The 24,788-nt window shown below is 33.6% G+C and overlaps 1 protein-coding gene across 1 annotated transcript in view; it reads right to left on the reverse strand.

The window, feature by feature from the left end:
• Positions 1-24,788, reverse strand: part of LOC149790481 (uncharacterized) — a 64,013-nt gene that overhangs the window by 14,994 nt on the left and 24,231 nt on the right. The window contains exons 3-6 of the mRNA XM_089972531.1: positions 21,979-22,085; positions 17,378-17,629; positions 10,006-10,127; positions 2,923-3,080 (exon numbers count right to left, since the gene is read on the reverse strand). Of these exons, the coding sequence (XP_089828657.1) occupies positions 2,923-3,080; positions 10,006-10,127; positions 17,378-17,629; positions 21,979-22,085 (639 nt within the window). The remainder of the gene's footprint in view (positions 1-2,922; positions 3,081-10,005; positions 10,128-17,377; positions 17,630-21,978; positions 22,086-24,788) is intronic.

Here is a 24,788-nt window from a genome sequence, read left to right on the forward strand (position 1 = left end):
ATTAGTTCCTTAATTGTCACCATTGCCGAAAAGTGTCTTTAAGTTTGGTGGTACCTAAAATTGGTGAAACTAATTTGTACTTGCTGTAAAGGATATTATAAAATGTTACAAAATGTGTGATTGATCAGTAGACCTTCGACAACAAATTTGAAAGCTTTTGAATGTTAGAAGTTTAAGTAAGTATGTGGATGTTTGCTTACAAGCTAACTAGTTAATATTTTCTTCACAAACGTTTGATTTTATCTTTGTTATTCCAGCATAACAAGTTTGAATCTTGTTTGATTAATTAAAACCATCATTGTCCAATCATACAAGTGTTTTTGCGCATATTATTCGTGATTGGAAAATTAAAGTAAAGCCATTAAACACTATGTAAAATTTAAATAAACAAGCAAAATGTAATAACACAAACAATAAATCTGATTACCATATGGATAAGCAAACCTTACATAAATGTTATTTAATATCAATTATGTTCCAGATTGATTTCGAGAGAAGAATAGAGCAAAGAGAAGAGAAATAGAAAGGGAAAAGATACAGAAACAAAATAAAAATGAAAGAAAAAGTCGCCATAGTTAATAGTAAGTATCAATAATAGAAATACATGTAGAAGCTGTTATAATGAAGGGACACTGATGCTCATGAGAATCGAAGGCATTCATTGGATAGAGTGTGATAATTGTAGCAGGTGTACCATCAGGTATATGTGGGCAGTGCTTATGCTAAGAAATTGCTCCTAATCGTCGGATAATACGCTGCTTATAACTGTAAAATGATACAGATTTAGTAATCTAACATGGTCTTTTCAAATACAATCTTTTTCTATGAGCATAATTGATATTCAATAATATGAACTGACAGATTATGAGTTATACATTCGTATTCCGAAAACACTTTAAGTCTTATCCTGAAGATATGATTTCATTACCAACGTACAGCATACAGTATTTTAACAAATATTGTTATAAATAAATAAGTAATGTATTATGTTTCAAATCAATGTGGTTAATCAGATACAAATCCATGTAGGCAGACTCGCTGTAGGTAAAGATCCAGTTGATGTATATAGTATATTTGAAAGTAGTGTGAGGAAGCAATTTTATAAAAATCCGAATTCTTGGCAGAACCCTATCATCCGAACAAGTACATAGATTAACTGTTATGTGGCCAGCTGATTATACAAGTTGTTTGTGCATGTGACGGCCTCCTAATGCAAACAAGCATACGCAGGGAATATGGTTCAGTTTTCCAATGTTGAAGTTACCAATTGAATTTGGAGCTATTTATTTTAGCAATCAGTGATTGTTTCATTTTTACATCTAATTGGTACCATTCAGATATTGGAACGCGCGCATTCAAGAGCAAAAGTGACGTGTGTAGTTATTTGTCCCTGGCAGTCACTAGTCTAACGCCAGTAATGTTAACAAGAAAACGCCATAAAGTTGAATATGTACACTGGAAATAACATATTACGACTTTATGGTCATGCACTAAGTAACAGAAGGAAGCACATTGAACAACGTTTGCAAAACTTAACAAATAATTTAATTAAAAATGTTATAAATAAAAATGTGAGAGAAACTTACAGAATGATGAACTTAATACAAACTAATCCTGAAAAGTTATTTTAAAGTCTAAACATTGCAAATAAATCTCAGAACCGTATATGTACTGTTCCGCCATGAATCGTGACGTTGTAAAAATGACGCTGTATAGAACCACTTCGAATAATTCACAATAGTTCCAGAGTATTGTGATAGTCAAATAAAAAGCACTTTCCTTTTCCCTTGAACAGTCCAAACAAATGATATCCTTTTAAATAATATCAAAGTTCAATATAAAACACATCTGCAGAGTTACAGCAGGAACACAAGAAATCAAAATGTCTCCAAAATAGGAATGAATCTGATTGCTCATTTTTCTCCTTTGTATATATATATATATATATATATATATATATATATATATATATATATATATATATATATATATATATATATATATATATGCATTACGACCACATACCTCCACCTGACATATCATATACTTTTCTAATGCTTCAAACTTTCCATTCATGCGACCTAAACCACACAGTGGGAAATATAATTCCTCTATAACTGTCCAACTCCACCAGCCGTTGAGAAATTACCCCAAAGTCGTCAGCAAGTCTTACTATTAAGAGTATTATTATTAATATTCAACATATACGAAATCATCTAGGTCCAATGCAATTTCTTTATCTTAATATCTATAAAAATAGAGCTAGACATGTAGGCAAAATCTAACTAAAGAAAATGACTATAATTTACAATCATGAATAAATGTTACAAACAGTATAGATAAAATAATGTACCAAGAGGTTAAAGCATATAGATATACATACCAAATGATAATATTAATCAGCATGATAGGAATGATACGCCCATACTCATTTCGTTTCATACTAATGTGCCCAGCATTTGCCATTGCCCTTGGAAGCATAACTGATAATGATATTGCATTGGAGATAGAAATATAAACAATTAAGAAGGTTTCACCAGTAAATACGGTTTGTCAGAAAAACAGTAAACACTTTCAACGCTGAACATTTCGAAAGGAAACTTTTAAAATAATTGCATGCTGTGCCCATTTTTGCCTCATTAATATTGGTTTAATTGCTACCGAGAACTGCATGAGATACAATCGACCGTGAATTATATTCTTCTGATCTTCTATGACATATATTGCTAACACATAGCAAAAGTGAATTTCCTTTGTTTGCAAACATGAGTCCGTGATTCAGAACCATTTATGCTTTACTATGACATAATATTATGAATTCATACAAATCATTTCCAAACATATATTTTTCAGTGTGAAATAAGTAGTGTCACATGTCTTGAGACAGACAGCAGAATGGGCTGTTACAATGCATTTACAAACCTATCAGCTCTGGGGTCAGTTTTCCACTCTCCTTGAACTCACGCCACATGTCGATGATGGCTTGATTTTTAACAAACATGTCAGCAGTGATAAGGGACTTCAGAGCGTTAATGAACCATTGGGGGTCCAGTACAACTTTATCCTTCAATTTCGTGGTGCTGAAAATTAAAATATCTAACACTAATACACACAATTAATGTTGTATCTTAATGAAAAGAGAGGAAACGATATACATAATAGTTTATAATGATTTTGCAATGTAAAATTATGACCAAAATAAAGGTAAAAAGTGAATGTATACAGGTTAACTTTAGATTCTTCTTAATCAGGATGGGTTCTACTTTATCTTGAAATACCCTGGATTTATTTGCATTCGTGGGTACCTGGTCTTGTAGTTTTGAAAGATATACAAATTCTCAAGTATCCTTTCTTCCTGAATAACCTCTCCTGTGGAATAAGTGGTTGAATCGTCCGTCTCAAAAGCGTATAAAATGGTACTAGCAGCTGCCCCGGTATGCAAGGTAGTGTTTAACAGTTACGTGTTAGGGCTGAGGGGCCTGTTGTCAGGATAATTTGACTGGGTGGGACATGATTCTACATGCTTGCTGGATGATGCTCCAGTGCTAGACATTACTGTAAACTTGCTACGTTAACATTTTTAAACACAGACAGAGACACCGACTTTCTGAATATGCCTAAGAGACTGTGTCTCTCATGAGATTTGTTGAATTCGTACCCTTCGCGAACTGGTGGAAACAGAGTGGAAAAGATTAACAAGATCTTTCCACCATGTCCCCCAAAGTCCTGATGAAGTTGCAACGGCGTCTCGAGGATAATATGTATTCACACCACGCCTTCTGAGGGGGTCGCATTCGATACACATCGCGGAATGGGCGTGGTCTCAATAATATTGGCCTTGTTTAAAGGTTATGAATCCAGCATGAATCCAGGATGCATGATATAAAGAGGCTGAGAGAGAGAGAGAGGGAGAAAGAGTGAGAGAGAGAGGGAGAAAGAGTGAGAGAGAGAGAGAGGATGACCAATTTACCTCCATCTTTCGAGAACAATTTGTTTACTTTTATAAAGTAAGGTGCGTGATCATTACCTTAATAAAAAATATTTCCTAGTTCAGACGCAAATAATGTAAGATCCATACTGCCAAATAAATTTTTGTGTTAATATTAACAAAATGCAATGACAATTGGTCATACAATCATATATTGATAATTGAAATTAATTAAAGGATGATATCTGATGTTGATGACTGTATATGCATAAACAAAATTAAATGCATTATTGAGATTTCGTTTCCATTTTTATAATTTAAACTACCATTTTGTATTATTTATGAAAGTAGCGGGATTTTTCACAAACAGTAGCTAAAGTTATTCCATTTACATGTAGTATGAAATATAAACCTTTCTATGATAAATTTTCAGTTGCAAACTAATAGCATGGAACAACATAATTCACAAACAGAACTTAGTGGCACTGTTAAATGAGCGAACTTATAACCGAACAGACCAACAGCGATTTTACTTCTGGATTGATTTCATTCCCATTAATGTTAACAATAAGCAATGTGATAAAAAAAACAGGCCATTATACTGGTAGATGATGGTAAATGATAAATCAGTGATGGAATAAAATATTATGAACTAATCAACTTTTTATTATATACTCATTTAATGTTCTGATGTAAGGCTTAATAATACAATAATACACCACAAGAAACAAAGCAATTGGATGTATGCTGTATTCTAAAATAAATACACAACTGTAGATTCACCAATACACAGTAACAATATTAATGCGCACACAGCACCGCCCAGAGTTCATTGAACTTCGTTGCACGCTCAGCATTAGTGTAATAATGATTATTTTGACCTACTTAAAATTGAAATTTAGAGTCATATTGTGAATGAATGCGCACTGGAATAACTTTTCCAGTTGGTCTGGAATGGATGAGTTTTGCTTGCATCACAATTTTACTTGTCTGCTTTTCATGGATTGTATTTATTGGGTCCATTATGTACAATATACAGATAATTTGAGCAGTGGAGGGGTCGGCTTTGAGGGATCATTTGAAACTGTGTTTTTGTTCTGTCATTGATTGTTTTTAATCATGATGTGGGATAAATATGCATTATGTTGGCTCAATTTATCAAAAAGACGCTCTGGAATATCACTTTCGTTTTGTATCCAGTAAAGTAAGAATGTGATATCTGAAGGAAATGAAGTCGAAATTACAGTACAATTTCGCAAAGTGTATCAAAGTTTGGAACCCATAACTCATGTCATGTAATTCGGATTTGTGGAACAAAGTAAGTAAGTATATTTTGAGGAAATCCATACTGCAGAAATGTAGGTATATGCATTGCCATTCGTATTACCAAGCTATGAAGATATAGGGTTCTTTATTGTCACTTGTATAATCTTTGCTGGAGGTTCTTAGCCACCCCACCTATATACATGACCTGGCTTTTATTGTATCCAAAATGTTAAACGGTGAAATTTGCTAGCAGTAGTGAAGTTTATCCTCTTCCTTTCAATATGATGGAATACAAAATCGCCTCCGCATGTGTAATCTTAATAAGTTGCACCTATCATTTGAAACATCTCTTGTTTGTACGTGCTTACATAGCAATTTATATATTTTATTATTCTCTAGTGCTCTTCATCTAGTGGCCTCATCGTTCACATTAATGGTTTTCGTTATTCTGCTTATGCTTTGAAGAATGTTTCTCCAATGTAATTATCAAAGTTAAACAATTATTTAAATTTTCGATATTTGACATTTGGACATTTTGTACAATCTTACGAATTAAAATAATAAAAAGTCAATGGTTATACATATTCAGGTACATAAACTATAATCAGAAAAAGTTTTGTCATGGTTTGAAAATTCAAGTTCGTTTATGTGTCTATGTCGTGCATTCTATCCACTTAGTTTAGGTAACCACAGCACAGCGGTAAAGTAATATACCGTATATGGAGAGAATACATACTTGAAAAAGGCCATGAAATTGTTGAAATTAAAATCTCTAAACGTCTGAAAGTTTCCAATTTCCACATTATTTTTGATCATTTCAGCGAGAAGTTTATTTCAGAATAATTATGAACAATTATCAATCTTCTTGTTCTAAAGGCGGGACTATACTTCGTACATGTGTACGATTTTACAGGTATATTAGATTACAGCTACTCTCTTCTGGTGATAGGTTCTACCATACTCTTTCACTTTACTGGTAATTTAGTACTTTCAGTCGGTAAGGAATCTACATGAATTCCATGGTGATCTTGTTATGAATTAAACAATATATGCTATTTTTAATGAGGAAATAATCCATAAACTTAATATGATTTTTTTTTAAATACAAAACAGCCGTACTTGTCAAATCTTGACTTTGAATAATACAAATATATTTATATTTATGATTATTTAATCACATGTTTAACATATATACAAACGATGTGGCCAAATGGGTACGACATTATGAGCAAATGCAAATTTCGTTAAAAAAATGGATTTGAAAACAGAATATCATTTGTTTAAGTATACTTTGATGTATATATGTATTATTTTGTATGACTGTGCAGCATGCTAAGATTGTTAGGAGCAGAATTGTTATCTGCTTGAAAAAAACGTAATTTCTCATTTTTACTAAATATGTTCTCTTTTTCTGAATAAGTTTGTTTTATTTTAGTGGTCCTCCTTAAAAAAGTATCTCATTCAGTTGTTGGCAACCAGCTTAAGGTTTCTCTGTATCTTATATCAGTATTTTAGGCTTCGGTGTCAACACTTCCTGTTCTTATCGACATGATCTCTAATGTTATCGCAGTATATTTTAGCTTAATCGTGCAACTTTAGTAAAAGTATTTGATTACAACTTATTGAGTAATAATAGTACATACAAATTTATCTACCATTAGGCATTAACCATTTACCATTGGGGTGTGTGAGTGGACGCGACATTTGTTTGAGCTGAAATATTTTGTTTTCTCTTATCTCGAACAAATTTAAAAAATATAATATAATGTGTATAATATAAACTTATTTTCCATAACAATGAGAGCAAGATATTTTATTCCGGCTATCGTCAAAGATAAACTTAGAAAGTGTTTTAATCTTGACTCAGAACATGCAATTGTTGGTTCCCAATATAATTGCAATTTATTGTCGAACAAATCGAGGAATTTAAATAAATACCGCAGAGTACCACGGTACACAATTTCTCATGGTACTGAGCATTATTAATTGAGACTGTTAAGTGCAACGCATCGATTCGCATGGTTTCTATCAGGAAACACACCTTACCCAAGCTGATACTAATCGTGGTTAATATTGTATAACATTGTAGTGAAGATACGAAAAGGAAAGATACCCGTCGGAAGGAACATTTTAACCCAATATATTAAAAGGTCAGTTCCTTGCATTACACAAACAGTCATAATTAGGATGGTTGAAATTTGTTTATATTGAGCTGTTTGTCTGTGCATTACTTGTTAAGTTTTAAGCACGTGCTTCATATCTCACTAAAGGTCAGTGTTTTCTGTTTGTTTCGTTGCTTTCTTAAGCAAACGTGGTTGTCAATTTGGAATTTAATTTTCCACATTTCCGAGGAGTACATTTAAGTTGCAATAATACATTAATTCTCTTCAAGAATCTCAGTAAGTTGTACTTATCGTCACGTCAATGCGTACGTTTCTTCCGATTTATTTGGATAAGGGAAAAGCGTAAAATTGTTGCGTAAGAAATTGATCACCCTTTTCTAAATATACCATTACAGAATATACAACACATGTTTAACATTATTATCTGTTGTTCAAATATGTTACCGATAGTATCTAGTCTTTAAACAGTAACTCGGTGTAAATCACTTTTGACGCATCAGTATTTCCATGCTATCCATTCATTAGTTGTACATGGTGGGGTTGATGTCGGCGTGAATGTCTTGAGGCAATTTTTATTTGAAGGTTTATATCCCTCCACCGTGGAGAGCAATAGTAAAGCGAAACGGAATCGGATTAAGTCCACAAACACAAGGCGTAGGATTTTAGACAAAATCTTATGAGCTCTTTTGTATCTATTTTCTTTAAAGAGCAGAACACCATATGGTAAGACTTGAAACATAGTTTATCGATGGGGTGAAAATAATTATGTTAGTCCTTATATCAAAACTACAAACGTACATCCTCCAATTGGTATAAAATGTTCTAGCACACTTGAATAGAGGAAACACAGCCACAATTGAACTGCAGGATAGGCTCATATGGAATAGACTTACTCTTTTCTTCGGCCACGATTACACTTAGAACATCAGACCAGAAATGGAAGAGAGAATATTTGCAATAGTGGCAGGAAAAATGTATATAATTAAAATTCATTTTACCTCCCTATTCACCCAAGAAACTACATTTTAATAGTAATAGTAATGCATTTATTACCACTAGTGCATTGCTGAATTTGTCAGATTTAGGAGGATTCAATGGCCTCGGAAAACTGGCATAAAATAATATTGTACTTACCCTTACGGTAGTGGTATTCACTATTTCACGGCATAAGTTGTTGGAGGGTTGGGTCACTTTTTCTGGCATTGCTAATTACCACAACAAACAATGCCTTCACTCAGTGTTGTAAAATATCAAATGTAAAATGAGGTATGTTAGGTATGCCGATGAAGTAGCAGCTGCCCTCTCCTCACTGATTTTCGTTCTCATGAAGGAAAGGTATCTCTCGATGAGAGACAGAAAAGCTATTATGTGAGTAAGGACAGTCCACCTGCATGTGGCGGATGATACAATATCAGCCAAGTTCTTAAGCGATAAGAACAGAAGCTTCCAATTCGTTTTATCATTTCAAGCACATGTGTCATGAAGAGTTTTGATATATTCGGCTACGCAGATACTACAATACAACGTCAATATAAATGCATATTGGTAAAAATCGAATATATACTATATATTGATGTTATAAACCCATATTTCATATTGATTAAAACTAGATTCTCATATATATATATATATATATATATATATATATATATATATATATATATATATATATATATATATATATATATACATATATGTATATAATGTCAGAAAAAGCCATATATTCAAAGTTTGTTCAATATCAAATCAGAAATATTGCTTCCTAGAGTGGTAATAAATTTAAATTATAAATATGCATGTATATATATATATATATATATATATATATATATATATATATATATATATATATATATATATATATATATATATATATATATATATTCCAAGTTTGATCAAAATCAGAACGGAAATATGGCCTACACAGCATTTACAGTCTCAGGCAATCATATTTCACGTTTGATAGACATTGGATCAGAAAAGTGGACTTCCTTCACAGACGAAATAAATAATTGTGGATGAAGAAACTATGCATTACACAGGGCAGACTCAAGAACCATAGATAAGCTCCACTGGCCATGCTTCTATTTCATGTTTTGAATATCAAAGTGAATATTATTTTGTCAACCACTTAATAATGAAATCAAATTAAACACATTTATTGCAGCCTTTGCAAAATGATAATTTTAACATTATTTCAATTGTGATGTTATAAATAAAGCAAGAAAGGAAGAAAAAAACCCATGAATATATGAGCATTATACAAAAGAGATATGACATAGAAGACAACACGATGAGATATTAAAACTATATGGTTGGAAATTGAAATAAGCACCGAATCCCACTAAAAGAAAATCTATTTGTGTGCACAAAATATTGCCTTTTAGACTAAGAAATGTTTATCATCCTAGTTAATTTATTATTTTTCAAAACTATCAATTTTGTTGAAATTCTCCCACAAATGTCCAGGTGATTACATTTTTTCAAAGCATAATCTAAAATTACTTGATAATAGTATACACGTTGTTATAATTGCCTACTTCCCACTGCAGCTTTGTTTGAATAACAACCAGTGACGAACCCGATCTGCTGGCACACTGATATTGCTTGTCAGGTACTTATAGGTAAGTACTGAGCTTCATATCCAAACATACGCAGCAGATGTAATCATATATGTCGATATCTTACTTCAAATAGAGTATGCTTCCAATCTCGTGAAGATATCTGAGGAAAACGTCTAGTTCTTCTTTTGTCTTAATCTGAATTGTTCCACTGGTGTTCAGGCTTTCCACTAAGCTATATGGAATCACCTAAAATTAACATGAAGATAAGTAATATTGAGACGAGAACATTGGCGAAAACAAAGTTACAACAATCAATAAAAGTTTGAATATTTCGTCTCTTTAACAACATATGTACCTAATCTGACATTGACCTTTTACCATCTGACTCGAGTATAGCCAAAGACTTTACATGCTATGTATGTGACTATAAAGCACTCGGAAACGTTAGAAGTTTAAACGTACGTTATGTTGAGACTTTCAAATATCAAACATTTAAGTTAGTTTTACTGCAAGCTACATTTTAACTAACCTATATTATAATGTAATGTTTGTTAAGTAAATAAAGATTATATGATCCAATATGTTTAACTTATGAATAATGTGATCAGAATCTGAGTTACCTGAGAAATTGGGTAGAAGTAAGAAAGTACTTTACTAGTTGTATAAGAAATTAATTAAAACGATTAGGATGTTACTTAAACAATATGCACAATACAATATATTAATTCTGCAATCATGGCCATATCCCAAACAACCAGCCCAGCATTGCAACTGTAGAGTTCATATGACACTTGCAATGAAATGAAACTGTATGTTCAATGGAGTGTAACATATAATGTCCCGGAATTTTTAATCCTTTATGTTATTCCTTTCGTAAGACCAAACCGCTCTGCTACAACTGAGAATAGCATACAATTAAGAATTGCAAAAAATCTATAGATTTGATTATTGTTCAAAGTACGGACCATAGAAGATTGCAAGCGTGGACAAAAAAGTATAACCGATACAAATATGTAAACAAAAGTGAAAGCTTGCTATACGAATGGCATCTAAGTATGTGTACTAACATGCATGCGGACTTGATTTATCCATCTCAAGCATAGGTTGCCCTAATTTTTCCTGACAATGTTGTCTTCAAACTCAAGTCCACAATCATAACAATTTGGCAAATATGTAACAAAAACATTGCTGTAATCGCCTAAAAATAAGTCAGAATACTCATGCGAACAAATTTAAAATCCGCAGAAGATGGTTGTTTGTTAAAGATGATAAAGAGTAGTTTTTGCAAGAGGTATATATAGCAGCATTTATTTCTCTTTCTTTATACATGCACAATCATAATAGAGTAGGACTTTATCTGCTAACTAACGGATCCTGCCATTCGAAGCTGGCAAATGTACTCACCATGTGTTATGGCTTGTTTGATGAACAAGATGTTAATTATATAAAAGGTGAGTAATTTACTGCGTAATGAATAAATATATAAGAGTGATTTATAAACATGTATATCTTTTCCTGATCACCTAAGGTTGTATTAAGATTCATAGCATTCTTTTAAACAAATCATTCACAAAGCTATATTAACCATTATATCCAGCTGGAGGTAGTAATGGCTGTAAGTCTTACAAACATCATGGTCATACAAAGGTTTGTCAACATGGTCATTGTTAGATTGTCATTTATATCTATCATTTCTTATAATTTCTAATCATTACTGTACATTTTAGTGATGATCTATGGCTAGATTTGGCATACGTGTATAGCGTCTATTTTACTATACTACGATCGTACAATTACATAGGCTCTATAAATGAATGTTTATGTATGTGTTGACAGTTACTAATAATAAAATTAGTGGTAAATATATTGATAGTTATCGGGCTGTTTCCAGTTGGACAGATCGATATGGTGTGTTCTTAAGTGAATTAATGGGTTATATAATTTGACGTTCTTTTACGATGTTGGAGAAATGCGGTTTGTCACGTATGAGTTGGGAGAAATGCATCTTTTACCATTTCTTCTGTATATAAGCCACACGTACTGAGCAATTCATTATTCTTATTTGTTGTGTTTTTGTTGTATAATCAAGTCTGCTGACGGATTTTATGTTGTGTTTATGTATTATATCAGAGGACAACGTGTGTTTGGATTATTCTGTTGAAATGGAAAGTGATCATTGGTCGGCAATATTTTACTGTCTGGAAGTGTTGTGAATTATTCAAATGAGTTCTGCTAAAGAGCACCATTTTGAAACGTTATATTTGTGGGCGGAAAAGAACACTCGGAAATCTGAAACATACGCTTACTATTGAAGTCATTTGGACATTAGTATAACTTGTCAAAGATTATTTGGGATTCAGTTCAGAAACTCCTCTCAAATATGCATTATATAAACGTGATAATTAAATTGTTTGTTAAATTGTACAAAACTTCTTAGTGACACTAACATATATATATATATATATATATATATATATATATATATATATATATATATATATATATATATATATATATATATATAAGAAGAAGAAGACGAAGCAGAAAAAGAACATAAGGTAAACTTTGGAACAGGTTGTGATTACGAGATTGTCTCACGAAAATTACAATAGCTACTCAAGTGTAATAACTTAAACGAGAGAACTTTAACGAGAGTCGCACGGCAGAAGTGATTTATTAATTGATGTGCATTTTCTGGCGATGACCATAATATTTACCAAGTGTCATTACAAATTATAAAATATTACGGGACTAGTAGTACTAATGAGATTGTGTCATACACATTGGCAAGACCGAAAAGACGATAACTGTAGCAAAATGGCATGAGCAAAGTGTTTTATCGATATGTATCTCTTCAGTTGATGACCATGATTTTAGCGGATTTCACGGCAATTAATCAAACTCTGTGGGACTAGTCGCAATAATTAGTAACCAAGAGATAGACTGATAGGTCGACAAACTAACATATAGCAAGACACGGTGAATAAAATATATACCGCCTCTTTAGAGGTGTGTTATAAAATATCCATTGCTTGCTGAGACAGAAGTCAGATTAGAGTGGTCCCACCATGGAAGGACTGGTACCAACTCCCATCAATCAACACTTACTACTAGAGCAGATCCGAATGCTCTTCCAGATATACAACATCAATGATGGCTTGAGAGCACAGGCCGACAGTGAGATGATAATTATTACTAAAGAATCATATTTTACTGTAATCTCGGCTTCTTCCTTAAATGTGCTACTTGGTCATAATACACTAAGAGAAAATATAAGAGACAAGGGGACTGACTTCACCTTATTTCGCTTATGGATGCTTAACAAACGTGAAGCTGTTTTGAATTTAGAGTTATGTAGTGTCTATGGCTTACAAGTGTCATTGAAAAGAGTCTCCTACACATCGAGTGTTACTAGAGTAAGCAACGTTATTGAAAATATGTTGAGCAACTTAGGAAGGTAGCCTGGGTGTACAGCTCAGAGACGATATTAGTCCAACCAGGTTAAACTGAGACATTGGGTAGAATGATCTAATGAAAAATTATCAATCAAGTACATATGTACTTATATACTGCTTATGAAACCAAACAGCATAAATAGCCAAGTCAGAAGAAATTCAAACAAAATACTGCATCAATGAAATGGAGAATATGAACTGATATTATACTGAAGTATTACTGAATATGTTTATTAAACATACCTGTGTTTAGTAACCTCACAGATAATTCTAAGATGCATGAACCTTATATCTATTATATTAGCACACTTAACAGCCATGTTCTCTGACATCTGTTTTTGTTGTAGCTCAAAATACTACAGCCGATCCATGCATTCATTAATTAATAGTTAATACATTTATAGTTAATTAATTAAAATGAATGATACATAATACAGCGACAAAATGAAAAAAATGTGTATCATTCCCACCAACGTGTTCCCTTGATTTTCATTGTTCAGCAATTCCAACATCAGATTACTACTGCTCCCATAGTTCTGAAGTGAGCCAATAATTGCTGGCACATGTATTCACAGGTCACCAGATTGATAAGGAAATATGGTGATTGTCAGTTGTATTTTTGTGCTCAGTAGGGCCAATAGGAACTGTGACTGTGACAATTATGTAGGATTTATGAAAATGAAGAGAATATAGTGGTATGTAAATTAATGAAATATTATTTGAACAAACATTTCTGGTGAGCACATTGGAATGTTACGCGTAGTATGGTACTTAATTTTAGATATATTTGAAAAGAGGGACAAGAGTAACTGACATCACTAAGTGACTAACATAATTAGTCCAAAATTCAGGATCCGTAGCTTGCTACTATACAGACTTATTCAATTGGAATTGACTGCGTTTGCTGTGAGGACAGTTGTGTTAGATGTTTCTATATATTTTATGTCATGATTATTCCTGTTACAAATAATCTAAATCTGTTTAGCAGATTATTTCTGTCAAACATTTTTTTGTTAAAATGTTTTTCTATTTTCAGTAATGTTATGCACATTATTAGACCGTGGATTGACATTATCTTTACAAACCGGAAGTTTCTTTATGACATCTTACATACGGATATTACAGCTTACGTACGGATATTACAGTTCCTTATTTATCTACATTTAATTTAATGAAATCCAGTGAACGTGTTACAAGCACATATGAAATCTGGCCATCTTACTTATTTTATACACATTTATGGATGCATTTATTGAACAACATATGTGTTACGAAATGCCCGATATGGCTCATTTAGTCGTCCATACTTTTCATTTAAATCAGGTTGTCTTGTTTCACGCGCCGTAATATTTCTGTAAATGTAATTTTTCGTCGTATCGCGTGACGCTTTTATTGCTCGCGCGGCAAGTGCGAAATAGTGTATTATTGCGTACTGCTATATATATATCTGGTAGATATATTGAAGGGCACAGCCAATATAGAGGGAAGCTCTTAAACATATTCAGCTGTCGGGCAGGTGCCATTGTAATTTAGTTAAAGCCAAACAGTTGGGTGCGTCGAATGTTTTTTTAGTCAACTCTTTTTATTATTTACAATAATTATTCAGTTTCGTAAAAGCACGTTCATTGTTGTATTATGTGGTCACATCGTTTATCGTATTTTCAATTCAGTCTATTAAGATATAACCTAGGCAATGTGGTAGCGAGTTAATTTCATCTAGTCGCTGTCACGACTAATTTCGAAAACTTATTATGTATGTATTAATGTCATAGCATTACGCATATTTATTTTTATTGCATAGCATTCCTATGTCATACTTCGTACCTATCGTATATTCTTAAAGTAGTTGCAACAAAACCCATTCCAATTAAATTAGACTATTGGAAAGGTGTGTTTATTTTCCATATTCAGCTCGCCGGTTATGAGCAGCCGGATGGGCTTGTGAATACCATGACGTCTGGTGTACCATTACTAGTATAACCCACCAATTCAGTACCAGTGTACGGGTACAAGTGCGGAGGAGAAAGTGACCGTGCTAGAGAGAAGGCCGTGTCAACGTGTATTTTCCAATCAAGTAGTGTTTTGACTACAAGTAAAGCACAGTAACAAGTAGTGTTTTGACTACAAGTAAAGCACAATAACAAGTAGTGTATTGACTACAAGTAAAAGAACAATAACAAGTAGATGTTTGACTACATGTGAATTATGACAGTAGTGTCTGACTATATAAATGTTTGCAACCAGTAGTTGATTATATGGGTTTGCAACAAGCATTTGTTTATATGAAAGTTTGCTAGAGATATTTGTATACATGAAGTTTACATGGAGTTTCTAGAACTTTTTGACTACTTAAATGTGACATAGTAGTCAAAGTATATTTCGTACGTGTTTTATATTCATTTTATATGCTTTTCTGTGTTATTTTCATATTATTAGTACCAGTGTTTAATATATTGTCATTTGTCATCCACGAACGTGTTTATTGTTTCTTTAAAACCCTGCCCGGTCTCAAAGGGTCAGCTCGACTACGTCACAATTTTGGTGGCAGCGGTGGGATTCAACTTTCTATCCGAGAAAACTTTTGGATTGTTAATTTGAGTTTGCACATCCAACAGTGTCGGGGAAACCTTTGAGACAGGAGTGTTTTGAGAAATAATATTGTATATTTGATTGTAAACGAAACTGAATTTTTATCTTTAATCAGAGAAGCATTTAATTTATTGACGCTTGTTTTAGAACGTACTAGTATTTAAAATCATTTCGTCCACTAGCCAATTGGCAGAGCTTGGTAAACAATTGGGATATGAAGGGGAAACCTTTCGACAATTTATTAAGGATGAACAAAATAGAGAACGAGAGCGACGCGTCGAAGAACGAGAGGCCGAAAAAGAAAGGTTTCAACGTAAACAGGAGAGAATTCAGGTGGAAAAGGAAGCCGAAAAAGAAAGATTTGAAGCAGAACGCGAGAAGTTAGAACTAAGCGCGCGCATGGAAAAGGAAAGAATCCAGGAAGAACGCGAGAAACTAGAACTAAGCGCGCGCACTGAAAAAGAAAGAATCCAGGAAGAACGAGAGGCAGAAAAAGAAAGCATTTACAAAATCGCGCAAATACTTTTGCTGACTGGGATCATGGAAATCTTGCAAGAATTGTCTGCGCCTTGCTTGATTAGTGTCATATTCTAACATTCACTGGTTACGACAAATTTGCTGCTTATTTAGGGGAATGACTGGGAGAAAATACATTTATTATAGATGCATAATTATATTCGAGTAAATGTTGTATAATGCCTTTCTTCTTCCAAAAGTTATCTACTATCCTATACACTAAGATCTTTAATGTTTCCTTTTTTGAAAGATTAGTTATATCGATCAACCAATTGTGGATCAACATTATTCGTACAAACCTGAATATTTTTAAAGTCAGGAATCTGGTCAAATTGTGCTTAGCATTATTGGAATACAATAATTTCTTGGCATTTCATGAAGATGGAAGACCTTCATATCATGATGATTTCTACAAATTTTGTTTTGAAGTTTTATAGCTTGCTGACAATGTTTTGGGGGTTTTTGCAATTTTAGTCACAGTTGCCTTAGCTGATAATGGCTTTGCTATGAGAAACAAAATGACTGATCTTCGCGTCCATGGCATGTTGATTTCTGTCAAATTTAATAAAAAAATTTTGGGCAGCGTTTATAAAGTTAATTAAACAGAATGTAATGTGCCATATAGTGTGGAAATTGACATCTGCATAACATTTGTGAATGAACGACATATGATGCATGAAAGACAAGAAGCGAAGCATAAACTGTCTTTGACTTATACTCAGCTTAGATAAAGACGGGTCCTAAGTGTATTCTTGCTATATGTATAACACCTAGAAAAGCAGATTTCCTATAACGCGCAAATTAATTTAGAACAAATTAGAGCAATACACGTTTGAGTCATGCTTTTAAAAGCAGAAAATGAGAAGTCATGTTGACTGACGAATCACTTTCTACACACCCATTCCCATTTAATTTGCAGTTTATTCCTACGTGTACCTTCACACCAGCAGTCTTTAGCTTCATCAGAGCATTCTCTAGATGAAGCCATCGTGCAGGAACCTCTTCCCCCCAAAACGGTTGCTGAGAGGCCAGCTTCACAATCTTCTTCTTTAACTCCTTCAACTTAGGATCAAGGTGGGTGTTATCAATCACGAAATCTTCATCAGTAAGATGAAATTTAGCTGGTCGGTCTCGCAGCTGGTAACGAATCTGAGCGAAGACCGATTCGCATACCTTCTCACGTGACGACTGAAGAAGATGGGAAATAAAACATTTTTGTTTTCTATTATAATCCTTCAAAGTCCTTATCAAATAAATGTAATGAATAAAATATAGGTTTTTGAAGGGTGATAAAGCTTACATTGCCCAGGAGGGAATAGCCTTCAAGAGTATAAAATAAGATTTCATTCTCTAAGACGTTAAACATTCATGAGATGTTAGACTAGTATAACATGTAACGAGCTTGTTATCCATATCACAGGCTTATATGCAGTAATCATCGTCAGTTTTAATAACACATGGTATTTGAGGAACATCAGATCAGTGTTGGAAGAGGGAATCTGGCAATAGAGACAAGTAACTATTGTACCTTTAAATTAGAGTTACCCCCGCCCCAACTCCACATTATAATAGCAGTAATACGATACCTGACACAACTGCATAGTTGAATTTACCAGATCAGTGGGAATGAAATAGCTTCAATAAAAGAATTGACACAACTAAGGAATTACAGACCCTTGGCCACTACTCTAATATTACATCTGATTAGGTCACGTCGTTTATTAAGACTAAAATCCCCTGAAACAATGTACTCTTGCTCTAGCGTGCTAAAGATAGAATACGAAGGTAGTTAGAGACCGCAATAACGAGAGCGTCATCACATGCGCCAATGGTGAATGCGTTAGATTGATTCATGAGGTAGTATTATCTTGTCACGAATAAAACTTCCGTCTCAGTAAGGGACTGATATATTGCCTTGCTTATTATGGCGCCTAGATATACATAGCATAAACAAGTGTTGCGACCTTTACGGTAAGGAGAAGATGCTTTCTAGCCTTTTGTCTCCCTTTAAAAGTAGCCAAATAAAACAACAAAGCCCTATGTAATCATCAGTCGATCTCAAACACTACGGCATAGATACGACTAAGATTGGCGACATCTATATGTATTGGTGTTACTGAGGAAAACTTCCTAAAAATCTGTTTGCAAAGGAAAGCCACTGAATCTTAATTGCCAATTAATCGTATACACCTTTGTTGTATACACAGACTCAAAATTTGTTCATTATTTTCACAAATACCAAGGAGAGCAAAAACACAACGCTAATCTTACAATTCTCGCTTCATCCAAAACTTTATGTGAGGATTGTGCTAAAGATCACAATATGCATTAGAGATTCAATCTGGATATCAGATACTGAGGCACCGGCCTCTGCAGCTGAATGCACCTGGCAAAGTCAGAATTTTAGAATTTGAACAGCTGACCAGGTATTTGAGTGTATTTGATGCAGCTGCCCTATAGGCTTTATAATATAAATAGAGCAAGTTATCTCTTCTGAGAGGAATAGAGGAAAATATCAGCGACTATTTTAAACAAACATTTCTAAGTCATTTCCATTTACTTTTTCCTCCTTGAAATTGTTTTTATAGGTTAGCCTCTGATTCCAGATGAACTAAAATTAAACAAACAACATTTGCACTATAATATTGTGTATCCTGAAAAGCAGAACCTGTTTCTGCTTTTATGGTCTCACATAACATCTGAATTAGAAATATGACCATATGCTGAAATCCATTGGATATATTTGTTAAAACCAAGTTACTACAACCATTGATATTCATATTAACTCGTTGTAGTGTACAGAACAAAACACGAATCTTTACTCTGCTCACCTGGAAATGCTAATTTGGGTAAGTTATTTAGAAAACGGTTTTTTCAAGGTTTGAAAAGAAGCCCATAAAAGTTATATATCATTGTATAAAAAAGAAGGAAACATTTTCATTTTCTTCAAACCTACTCGTGCAGAAATTATCCCACATATATAAAGTATTTTCAGGATCGCCCAAGCGGCGTCTGTGTTTGGAACCAAAGCAAAACCGAAAGACGTATGAACACATTTGGACTAACATTCAAGTCAAATGTACACACACATAAAAATGGGTGTGTGATGTCAGTTAGCATGGTCGGATGGGTGGGAAAGTATTTTCTTTGATTACTGTAGTAGTTGATATCCTCAGGACATCCTTTATCTTTTGTGATTCAACTGAAATGCCCATTAGTTTACAAACTACTTCGTGAAGTGGGCATTGCGACATATACGATTGTACAAATTGTAAAATAATTGTCATCATATTTTGCATGTTGTTTTGAAATCGTCTTTGAAAAGTTGAGTTTCTCCTCAATCATAATAGTTGTCAATCTATTGAACTTGTACTGTATTATGCATACAAACGGACATGATATCTAACATTGAGCCTTGTATATTGCCCAAAATTGCAAAGCCATGTGTTTGCCAAGGATATAAATCCAACTCTAATTGCACTGATTCGTATTGACGCATGGTTTCTTATTTCAAAGTGCCCTAGAGCCGAAAGACCTGATGAAACATTTGTATCTCTGCAACATGAGAGTGGAACATGTTTCGTTTTCAAAGGCTTTAAATCCAATTCTGTCCTGTTTATTTTTAATCATTTTCAATCACATTAATTTAAGATCATCGCAAATACTGTTACTGCGTAAAGTTTGATATTAGCTGTAATACTGGCTCATTCAACGTTTAATCATAAACATATCTAAAACTATAAGATATTATATGTTATTTATGACAAGATTCGACTACAGATAACAAGAAAATACGAAATCACACTTATAGTAGGTTAATAACCCAAACAATATTACATCTTCGTTTTAAATACAGAATAAATTATTAAGAATCAATTTCTTTGGAACTTTTAACAAAAGCATGCAGCATAAAATGTTCATTTTAAAATTATGTCAACATATGAATTTCTAAAACTTAAGATAATTGCAGTACATTTAAAAAAAAAGTGAATAGTCTTAATAATCTATGCCTGTTTCTGGGTTAGTTAAAACGGACGCAAATATGAAGAAAAAAAATCCCGGAGTGTAACAAAGCCTGGAAACCAACTGTTTACCAAAATATAACAATTTGACCTCATAAAGTTTTGCAGTTCATATTACAAATTAAAAATAATTTTTCCCGCAAACATAAATATTTCATTCATAAGGTAGTTTATCTTTTGAGAGATCAGTGTTAAAAATAGCGCCGAAGATTGACACGTTCTTGACTGACAATTGGTTACAAGCGTAGCTGCTAACTTCAAAGTAAATATCTTCCTCCTTTACTGGTGCTGGATGATAGAATGTCAACAAAATGTTGATCAACGATATCTTTTTCATGAAAAATACCTTCTTTATTGCACGAACAGTCACTGATAGAGATTCGCTTTAATTCAATTATTTTAATCACTTTAATTAATCCCTTAATATCAGTATATAATGAAGTGCACTTACAAAAAGACATACTCTCAAATAATTAATGTGGTTGGTATAATACAAATATAATACATGTTTTAATTTATATATTGCAAGGAACCAGTTGCACGGGACATATCAGAACTAAAGGCTAAACATTTCCATATCAGTTTGCACTAGCAAACCGTGGTTATTGTTGTGACACCAACAAACATTTTAAGTTAGCAGTAAATGTTTATATTGAAACATGAATGTAAAACTTTGACCACTTGCAGACAGAAACTGCCTGATTTATGTCATTTTTTTTTTAAATATGCTCTTTATCCTTAGGAGAAGATTTAAGATTTTTAATATACCTGCTTCTCACACTGGGAGATTGGATGGGAGAAAATGTCCGAGGGGACGGGATATAGCTTGAAATGAATACTCACCATCTGCATTTTTTGTTAAAAGGGAACTATGGTTACATGTGAATCAAAGTCATTAAACCTTTTATGTATAGTCCGACATTCTGACATATGTATTCAACATTCAAGAACGCCATTAAACAATAGCTTGTTGGAGTTCTCCTGAGTGACCAGTTTTTACTTGCAGCAAGACGCCAAAGTAACGGGCATAGTGGTTGACCTCAAACTAAAATGTCCTTCATCTGCCAGTGTTTTTAGATGCATTTAAACTCACAAAACAAAACGATGACAGGCAGTAACTATATTCATTGCAATCACTTTGTTTGTGACATGACATGAACCAATGATGGAACTCAAAATTCAACAGCCAATGCAGCTTACGCAACTATGCGCATTGAAAATTGCCATACGCTCTGGTAAGTCATTTTCAAGGCTGAGGGGGAGATCTACAGAATATCATTTTTTTAAATTGTATGGTAATACACAATGCCATGCTTTTCTTGTAGAAATAAGTTTGGAAACATTTATGAAATGCACGCTACGATAGCATTGATCATACATGTACCGTATACATAGTACGGCATTCTATTGTAATCCCTATTCGAGTTATATTAATTCCTTTCAGTCTTTTCTTCAGAATAAAATAGTTTATTAATACAATCGCAAAATGTCTAATTGATTGGGTACGATTTATACCTGTGGAATCTTGTCTGCATGTGTGCCTACCAGTATCACAGGTGGAATACCTGCTTTGGGTGATGGAGAACAGGTGTGTATGGAATTCATCCATACCTCAACGAACTCTGAAATGAATAGTAAATAGATGATGGCATAGCCGAAGAAAGACATTTATTATTAACAGGCAGATGCACAGGCAAACACACTAAAATAATCGAGATATGAGCTGAACTAAAGTTACAGCAACAGATAAGAATCAGAGTATAGAAAATATTTCAAGAAAGGTTTAAAACAATGTAAATGCCTGAAAAATTATACTAGCTTAAGGTTAAAAATGCATATTTCGATATGGTGGTTCAAAACAAAGTCAATGATATCAAAATGAGAGGTAAACATTAAGAGATTAATGTCACACAAATTATATACAAAACAGACCATTACTTCCCAAGTCAAACATTTTCCTGCATGCAGTGTCTTACCTTTCAATCCATTTTATAATCACAAAAGACTTGGATGTCACAGGCTAGAGATAGTGGGATACTGTCAAATATGTTTTTTGTATGATATATATACTTCCTAATGATTAAGATGGTCAAGTTGCATGATTTTACATACAACATTATTCCAAACATTGAGCTGAATGCACGAACACATTGAACAGTAGTCAAGACAAAAGGTCATGCTAGCAAGTTCCATTCTAGATTCTAAAAAATTACACAAAATCTGACAGAATGTGAACAAATAGTGCATAATATTTTCAAGCCAACCTATATCTCTTCATTACATTCGATCCCTTTTCAGAAACCTCACCTGATGGACGAAAACTATGTTTCAAACAATCCATCACAAACTGAAACACTAGTTTGAAATGCACGATTTGACATCATGGACTGATGCAAGAGAACTATTTAAAGCAAGACATTTTAATTGTATTGCTTTAAAATAATAACGTACATTTTTCTATGAATAAGAAGGGTCTGAAAGTATCAGATAATGTTTTGGCACTGTCGTAACGGCATCGCAATAACAAACTGGTGAAACTAGTGTTTGGATTAAAATGGTGTATTTGATAGTGAAATCCCTAACATAATACATTCTTCAGCTATAAGGCAGATCAGGTGGACGAAGCGAAAATAAATGTATTAATCGTGTATTTTACTTTGGGTTAACAATACAAAATAGCACAAACGTATTTGCTTATTTTAATCACCGAACTCTGCTGAGAGTGTTTTCCCATTTGATAGTTAGATTAGTGCCACTATTTAACATTCAACAGTTCGGACAAAGGTGCTTGCCCTTTTTTGGGAATGGTTAGAGGAAAATATATTATTGCATCAGTAGTATCGAGTAAACGTTTTACAAATCAAATTGTTATCTTCTTCAATACATTATCCAATACTAACATGTTAGGTACATATATAAGATGTGGCTGGAATGACATCCCCTAACCCTAAAGTTGGTCATGGTTATAGTATCATAAATGACGAGAGAGAACCTGAGGTTGTTTTGTGAAACAAAGGATTGTACTGGTTCGATAAGACGCGTGATTTTCACTCTTACAAGTTCAGGTTAACCCTTTTGAAATCAAAAGTCTTTCATATAGAAACACGCGAAAGTCATGCAAGACCCTTACCCGCGACCTTAATATTAATGATTGTATGATATGTTAGAAGCAATGCCCTTAAGCTCGCAAACCAAAATGCACAAACAATCGTTTGGTCTTGGGTTATGTCCATGTAGGCTAACCATGTTTCTGAAAACGCATTGACGGCGTTTGGATTGGCATCCTCCTCACTCATCTCGGAACACCCAATAGATTTAACTTTTGACAAATGGTGAAAGTCCTTAATTCGAGGCAAATCAAAATTTTCCAAAAGGCAATGGAAATATTTGGTCTGACTTCTATAAACAAAACAGATGAGATATTCTGCCTGGCAAATTATTTGAATAGTACTAGTTCAACAATTTTGGAGTTGGTATGTAAAATCTTCATGCGTCGTAGATTCAGCAGCAATTGTCTGATAATCTCCACTGCTGGATTCAAGAAATCTCTCGCCTGAGGGGTGCCATTAAGGTTAGTTTATACTTCGGTTAACACAACTTTAAACAGTATAGGAATCAGAGGGGATTTGGTGAGAGGCACACGCATGGATGCGATTCCAGAACAGAGAAAGGGAATGGAATGGACATGTTTTCTGATTTGAGATTTAAGAGATAACAAATAGGTGTTAAAGAGTTCAACCTTGCTGAAAATTGAGTCATTGTGGGTTCACTCTATTGTGCGTGGATTCAGTTGAAGAAGGGGATGAATTTACAATTCCACTTGAATAGCTAAACTAAACCCCATGATAGGCAGTCTGGTTGAACAGTGAACCTGCTGGGGATGTGATATATTTGAGTGTAGGTTTGTGGACCATGTCACCATCTTGGTTGAATAAAACATATGTGAGAATTTGTTTCCCACCTGCATTTAGAGATAATCAAATGTAGAGTTGTGAAAAAGAGTCTAATATTTAAGCAAAATGTACATCGTAGGCGGTAAGACTTCCTACATTTGCTCGAATAAAGTCTCATTTTATCTGAAACATTGCTCATTTTGTCTAATTGGCAATGTTATGTCCACCCCTGCGTAGGAACGATATTCGGTGGGGGTCTCAGATGTTCCTCTTATTGGAAATATAAAATACAAAAGGGACAGAGGAATTTCCATTCTGATATTTGACATTTGAAGAGGATATAAAGACACCACGAAAGGCAAATATCAAGGCAATTCTTGAAGGAAGCCAATTTGATTAATATGTAAGTCATGATGAGTGCAAAGTTGGGCT

This window comes from Sinohyriopsis cumingii, chromosome 10, assembly GCF_028554795.1.
Source record: "Sinohyriopsis cumingii isolate HCF-2022 chromosome 10, ASM2855479v2, whole genome shotgun sequence".
In the NCBI taxonomy this organism is placed as follows: Eukaryota; Metazoa; Mollusca; class Bivalvia; order Unionida; family Unionidae; genus Sinohyriopsis; species Sinohyriopsis cumingii.